The sequence below is a fragment of the Nicotiana sylvestris genome, chromosome 3, assembly GCF_000393655.2.
Source record: "Nicotiana sylvestris chromosome 3, ASM39365v2, whole genome shotgun sequence".
Classification (NCBI taxonomy): domain Eukaryota; kingdom Viridiplantae; phylum Streptophyta; class Magnoliopsida; order Solanales; family Solanaceae; genus Nicotiana; species Nicotiana sylvestris.
The window spans coordinates 164,380,123-164,387,530 of record NC_091059.1 but is presented as its reverse complement, the minus strand read 5'-3'; the positions used below and the strand labels follow the sequence as shown (position 1 = coordinate 164,387,530).

At 43.4% G+C, this 7,408-nt stretch overlaps 1 protein-coding gene and 1 non-coding gene across 2 annotated transcripts; one reads left to right on the top strand and one right to left on the bottom strand.

Moving 5' to 3' along the window:
* Nucleotides 1-4,625: 4,625 nt before the first annotated feature.
* On the bottom strand, nucleotides 4,626-6,507 carry LOC138888287 (uncharacterized). Its single transcript, XM_070170127.1, has 4 exons — nucleotides 6,384-6,507; nucleotides 5,860-6,104; nucleotides 5,236-5,605; nucleotides 4,626-4,798 (listed from the first exon to the last, which is right to left on the bottom strand). Exons 1-4 carry the CDS (start codon nucleotides 6,505-6,507, stop codon nucleotides 4,626-4,628), a joined length of 912 nt encoding a protein of 303 aa, XP_070026228.1.
* A 317-nt stretch (nucleotides 6,508-6,824) lies between these two features.
* LOC138888827 (small nucleolar RNA R71) lies at nucleotides 6,825-6,931 on the top strand. Its single transcript, XR_011406406.1, has one exon. It is a non-coding gene; the product is annotated as a small nucleolar RNA R71 (small nucleolar RNA).
* The last annotated feature ends 477 nt before the right edge of the window (nucleotides 6,932-7,408 follow it).

Here is a 7,408-nt window from a genome sequence, read left to right as displayed (position 1 = left end):
TGCTAATGGGCTGGTGACTCGACCCTCATATCCTCCTACTCAGCCTCCTCTTCCTCAGAGTCATTAGATTCACCATTATCATCACCACCTGCTGCCACCGGCTCCTTCCTAATGGTTATCTTATCTGCTTAAAACTTGGAGTCTTTTGGCACTATCCCATCCACAGCCAGATTTTTCGGCACCCGAACTGCCCGGCACAGTCCAGTAACCAAGGAAGGGAAGAAGAACCAATACGTTTTCACTGGACAACGGGTGAACATATCTTCATGAATCAGCTTGGCCACGTCAAAGTTGTGACTATTCATAAAGCACCATATCAGAGCCACTCGAGGACCATTCACCTCCGTGGTGTTGGAAGATGGGATCAGGCGGTTGTTGATAACATATAACCAGCACTTCCCTTCAAAGGTTAGCGTCGTGGAGTGAAACTTCTGGTCATACTTCATCCATATAATTTCCTTGCCAGGTGCACAGATTGTTGCAAAAAACCTCTTCCACTGCGTATGTGATCTGCCATACATCTCATAATAGTCTTCATATGGATCCACAAGAGCGGGCAGCTGGTATATCCTCCGTATAGCCTCAACAGAGGCATTCATCACCTTTCTGTGCACTGTTACTATGCCATTCACATGTTCTTTTACATTGGCGTAGAATTCACGGACAACAATCACATTCCCCTTGTCCGGCTCTTCAGGGAAGATTTGTAGCCCCTGCCTTACCAACTCATTATACAAATTAGGGCAGCCCAGCTGGACCGACCCTATATCTATGCCCCTTTCCGATATCGATTTCTTTGGGGCCTTATCCGCAAAGCAGTCTTGAGCCTTGGCAGAGTCGAACCTATTACTATCAAAGGAACGATCAGGAGTTGACCCACATGCCCTAGACGATCCAGCTTGACCGCTGGAAGAAGCACCTGTGGTGCGTCGTTTCCTGGATGGAGCTATAGTACCTGAAAGAGGAATAGTATTATCACAGCGCAAAATGTGTGACTCAATTGCAGTTACTCAGACTTCACTCGCACAATTGATCACAAGTACCCATTTAGACTTAGTGAGGCATTTAAACAAATACTTTGTGGGCATTATATACCCACACCCCAATTCAGACATGTTGTAACCCAATATCACCAACATCACCAACCATAAAAACTACACAAACACTACAAATTTCTACTAAGAAAAGAAAAAAAAAGCTACTACATAAATAAACAAAAATAAAAAAAAATCTGTAAAAAAAAATAGCAAAAAGAAATCATACCTGTAGTGAGAGAATGTGGGGAGAAGTGAAGAAGAGTAGTGGAGGGTCGGGCTTGAGTCTTGGGGAATTTGTTTATGGAGAAGAGGGTATGGAGAAGGGGGAAATTTGGAGAAGAATGAATTTTTAAAGAGGAAAGGACTTAGGGCTGGGGGGTTTTGCGTTAGGGAATGAAGAAGAGAAAGGGGAATAGTTAGGGAGGGGAGGGGGAGTAACTAACACTTAACACAATTAAACAAAATAAAAAATTTTAAAAAATATATATAAAATAAAATGTTAAGTTAAACCGGCGGAACTAGTGGGTAGTAGCATGGTACGAGCGCGGCCCCTCTAGTCAAAATAGTGTACTTGGCCATATGCACGGTCTCACTTCTAGCGCGGCCATAGCGCGAGCGCGCTGGTGGATGAGATGCTGAGGCGGAATGTTTGCCCGTATGCGTGGCCTGTAGCGCGGTTGGTAGTGTGGCCTGTAGCGCGGTTGGTAGCGCGGGCGCGCTCCTGGGCACAAATTTTTTCCATTTGTTCACCTTTTCTTTCCGCGTTCGATGGACTTATCACCTGCCCAAGCTCACCTACATTGGTTAGTACTTACTAAAATCAAAATTAACAACTACTAACTATCATTGGGTTGCCTCCCAACTAGCGCCTTAGTTAATATTGTGGCACGTCAGTTACAACAAATCAATGGGTTGCCTCCTAAGCAGCGCCTGATTTAACGTCGCGGCACGACGCAAATAAGTGCATTTAAGGCTCGCTCGACCTATGAGGTTCAGTCAAATAGATCACTAACATTTTCTTGGGTTCCTCCATGCCCACATATGGTTTCAATATTTGCCCATTGACTCTAAATATATGAGAGTCTTTCTCTGAGGCGATCTCTACGGTACCTAAAGGGAATACTTCGACCATTCAAAATGGTCCAGACCATCGTGACTTGAGTTTACCCAGAAATAGCCTTAATCTTGAGTTATAAAGCAATACTATGTCTCCAGGATTGAAATTTCGTTCAATAATGTTCTTGTCGTGCAACCTCTTCGTTCTCTCCTTGTATAACCTTGTGGTCTTAATAGCAAGATATTGGAACTCGTCGAGCTCATGCAATTCTGTGACTCTAGTTGTTCCTGCAACCTCAATGTCCAGATTCAGTTGTTTCATTGCCCACCAAGCTCTATGTTCTAGTTCCACTGGCAAGTGACATGCCTTCCCGAACACCAACTTGTATGGTGACATACCAATTGGTGTTTTGAAAGTAGTTCTGTAGGCCCAGAGTGCATCATCTAGCTTTTTCACAAAATTAGTTCTTGTGGCATTCACAGTCTTGGTCAGTACACTCTTTATCTCTCGACACTTTGACCTGTCCATTGGTCTGAGGATGATATGGTGTTGCCACCTTGTGGCGCACATCATACTTTGCTAGCAATTTCTCCAAGGCTCGATTGCAGAAGTGAGTGCCTTCGTAACTGATAATAGCTCTCGGGGTTCCGAAATGGGTGAATATATTCTTTTTTCAAAACCCCACTACCACTCTTGCATCATTGGTGGGAAGTGCTGCAGCTTCCACCCATTTGGACACGTAATCTACAGCAAGAAGCATGTACTTATTTCCAAAGGAGCTGACGAAGGGGCCCATGAAGTCTATCCCCTAGACATCGAATACTTCAACCTCTTGAATTGGGTTTATGGGAATCTCATGGCGATGGGAAATGTTCCCAGTTTGCTGACATTCATTACAGCCCTTCACCCATTGATGTGCATCCTTAAACACTGTTGGCCAGTATAACCTAGCTTCTAGTACTTTTGTTGTCGTCTTGACTCCTCCAAAATGCCCGCCATAAGCCGATACGTGACATGCCTGCAAAACAGAAGATTGTTCTATCTCAGGGACACACCTCCGGATCATATTGTAAACACATATTCAAAACAGATAAGGTCCATCCCAGTAATATATGCAGCAGTCATGATAAAACTTTTTCTTTTGCACAGAGAAAAGGTCATAGGGAAATATACCGCTTTTTAGGTAATTTGCAAAGTCTACATACCATGGCACTTCCTCAAAGCTTGTAGGAGTAACTGCTCATCTAGAAAGGTTTCTAGAATATCCTCTACCTCAATTGAGTTTTCAGCTCCTTCAAGTCGTGATAGATGATCAGCAACTTCATTTTGTGTGCCCTTACAGTCACGAATCTCCAGGTCGAACTCTTGTAGTAATAGAACCCAATGAATCAGGCGCGGTTTGGACTCCTTCTTCTCAATCAAGTACCTGAGAGCTGCATGGTCAGTATATACAATTACCTTAGAGCCAATCAGGTATGATCTGAACTTGTCGAATGCAAACACCACAGGCAGCATCTCCTTTTCAGTCATAGTGTAGTTCAGCTGGGCTTCACTCAACATTCTACTGGCATAGTAAATTGGGTGCATTAGCTTGTCTTTCTGTTGTCCTAGCACTGCCCCCACTGCATAGTCACTGGCATCACACATGAGTTCGAATGGTTGCTCCCAGTTGGGGGCAATAATGATGGGTGTTGTGATTAGCCTCTTTTTCAACTCCTCGAATTCTACCCTGCAATCATCAAAAACAAGAAAGGGTGATCTTTTTCTAACAACTTACAGAGAGGGTTGACAATTTTTGAGAAGTCTTTTATGAATCTCCAATAGAAACCGGCATGCCCGAGGAAGCTCCTGATTGCCTTAATTGAAGTGGGGGTGGAAGCTTTGTTATAACGTCTACTTTAGCACGATCTACCTCAATTCCCTTGCTTGATACCCGATGTCCCAAGACTATGCCCTCTTGTTCCATGAAATGGCACTTTTCCCAGTTAAGTACCAAATTAGTCTCAATACATCTTTTCAACACTCGGGTCAGATTTATAAGGCACTCGTCGAATGAGTTTCCCACCACTGGGAACTCATCCATAAACATCTCCATTATGTCTTCGACTATGTAAGTGAATATGGCCATCATGCACCTTTGGAATGTGGCGGGTGTATTGCATAGGCCAAATGGCATCCTCCGAAAAGCATAAATTCCATATGGGCATGTGAATGAGGTTTTTTCTCTGTCCTCTGGTGCAACGGAGATTTGACTGTACCCTGAGTACCCATCTAGAAAACAGAAGTGGGACCTCCCTACCAATCTGTCAAGCATCTAATCAATGAAGAGAAATGGGAAGTGGTCTTTCCGGGTGGCCAGATTTAATTTCCTGTAGTCCATACAAATTCTCCAGCCTGTGACGGTTCTTGTAGAGATCAGCTCATTGTTATCATTTTTGACCACCGTCATGCCACCCTTCTTAGGAACACATTGCACCGGGTTAACCTAGTTGTTGTTAGAGATGGGGAAAATGATTCCCGCATCCAACCACTTAATCATCTCTTTCTTCACCACTTCCTTCATGTTGGGGTTCAGCCTTCTTTGTGCTCCCTAGAAGGTTTGTGCCCCTCTTCCAGCAGAATTTTATGCATACAATATGCCGGGTTGATCCCTTTAATGTCTGCCATGGTCCACCCAATGGCAGTCTTTGCACTCCTTGAGTACCTGCAAAAGTTATTGTGCTAGTACATCTAACAAACTAGATGAGATAATAACAGGTAATATGGAGTTAGGTCCTAGGAACTCATACCTGAGATGGGTGGGCAGTGGCTTCAACTCCAGCTTTGGTGGTTCTTCTATGGATGGCTTGGCTGGAGGAGTTTCTCTATTTTCTAAGTGCAGGGGCTCGAATTCAAGTGTTCTATCCCAAAACCCTCTGTCCTCTAAAGCCAACACCCATTCTGCCAATTCTTTCCCATTCACCTCATCTAAATTTACAAGACATGTAGCAAGAGGGTCCTCAATAGTCAACTCTCATCATCTGCTTCTACAATTATATCCATGACAACAATTGGCGAATTCACTTGGCCATCTCATAGATTTCTGCACATTAAATGTTATCTCCTCATCGTTCAACCTCATGTTGAGCTCCCCAGTTTCACAATCAATAAGAGCTCTCCCTGTGGCCAAGAACGACCTTCCCAAAATTATGGGAATTTCTTCATCTACCCTGCAATCCAGAATCACAAAATCTGCAGGGAACACAAATTTCCCTACCTGAATAAACACGTCATCCAAGATACAAGAAGGTCTTTTGATAGTCCTGTCAACTAGCTGCAACAACATAGATATTGGTCTAGCTCTTCCAATCCCCAACCTCTTATAGATCGCCAGGGGTATAAGATTTATGCTAGCCCCTAAATCACAAAGTGCCTTGGCAAAAGCAAAATTACCAATGGTGCAGGGAATTGTGAAACTCCCTAGGTCAGACAACTTCTCAGCAACTGGTCTAGTCACCAAAGCACTGCAGGTCTGAGTTAAAGTCACTGTGGCCAAGTCTTGGAAATAATTTTCGGGACATCAAGTCCTTCATCATTTTTGCATAACCAAGCATCTCCTTCAAAGCATCAATCAATGGAATATTTACCTGGATTTGTTTAAGCATCTCTAAAAATTTCTTGTATTATTCCTCTTTCTAGTATTTGGCCAGCCTCTGTGGGAATGGTGTTGGAGGTCTCTTCTTCCTAATGATTTAGGTTTTTTTTTTCAGACACCACCTCAACTACCGGTTCCTGGGTTGACTCAGCTTCTTTCTCAGCCTTAATCTGTGTATTGGGTTCTTCCTGGGCAGGCTGTACTGTCACCTCTGTCAGTTTCATTGAATCATCTAGCTCAATGGGCATTGGTACAAGTGTCTCAGCCTGTCTGCTTTCTTGAACCCTCTCTTGCTCCAAGTCTAAGTCTCCACCATTTCGTAGACTTACTGCCATCAGCTGCTTCGGGCCTTGATATTTTAGATTTACATGTGTGTCTGCAGACAATATCCCATGAGGACGATTATTTAAAGACATCGAAATCTGGCCCATCTGCACTTCAATATTCGTAATAGCTGACTCATGTGCATCTACTATTTCACTCATTTTTGCATTTGACCCAATAACATGTTGTATCATTGCCTCGAGTCTAGCAAACCCATCTTCCTGTCTCCCACCATGTTGCTGCTGAGGAGGATGAAAACCTTGCTGCTGATTTTGATTGTTGTATCCCTATGGTCGTTGGTAGGGCGCCATATTATTGTGAGGTCGCATACCTCCCATATTTCTTTTGTTGAGTTGTGGCTGGACTGGAATGTATGGCTGATTCTGTTGGCCCCAATTCTGCATTCCATTGGTTGTCAATTGGCTGACTAATGCAAGATGTGCATAAGCCCCCATTGGTAGTATCAACAATGTGTACCTGCTGCTTCTGCCCTGACTCTTCCACCTTTTTGGTGAGTATACTCATCTATGTCATTAATGTGGCCATATTTTCAGCAAGAGTGTTCGATGGATCTAAGGGCACTGAGTAAACTACTAGAGTGATAGGTGCACTCATAGTTGTCCACCCCGAATTCTGTGCCATCTTGTCAAGCAAGCTCTAGCTTTCTCTCCATGTATTGCTCAACAAAGCTCCACCAGCTGAAGCATCAACATTAGCTTTCACGCTATCTGTCAAACCCATATAAAACCGTTGCCCCAACATCTGATATAGAATACCGTGGTGCGGGCATATAACCAACATCCCTTTGAATCATTCCCACGTTTCTTGCAGTGTCTCCATTGATTTCTGTTTGAAGCTCAAAATTTCATCAATTTGCTTAGCAATCTTGTTGGGTAGATGAAACTTATTCACAAATTGCTTGAATAACTCCTTCCAAGTCGTGATGGAATTAATGGGGAGTGAGTTTAGCCAAGTCTGGGCAGCTCCTGTCAGTGAGAATAGAAACAACAACAACTTTATTATTTCCTGAGTTACGTTGGGCTGCCTTTGAGTTTTGCAGATTGATAGGAAATTCTTCAACTGCTGTTGAGGATCTTCAATGTATGACCCCGAAAATAGTCTCTTGTTTTGCAACAAGTACATCATGTTGTTCGTGATTTGAAAAGATTTGGCCTGTATCAATAGGACTAATATCGTTGTGGCCAGATTCTCTATTATGGGTTGTGCCGAGTCATATAGCGCAACCTATGGAACAAGAGGTGCCACTGGTGCTACTGGCGCTGCTGGGTCTAACACGTTATCCCCCATGTCTGGTTTGAGTTGTTTAGTTGATTGTTGTTGTTTGTTTTTCCAGTT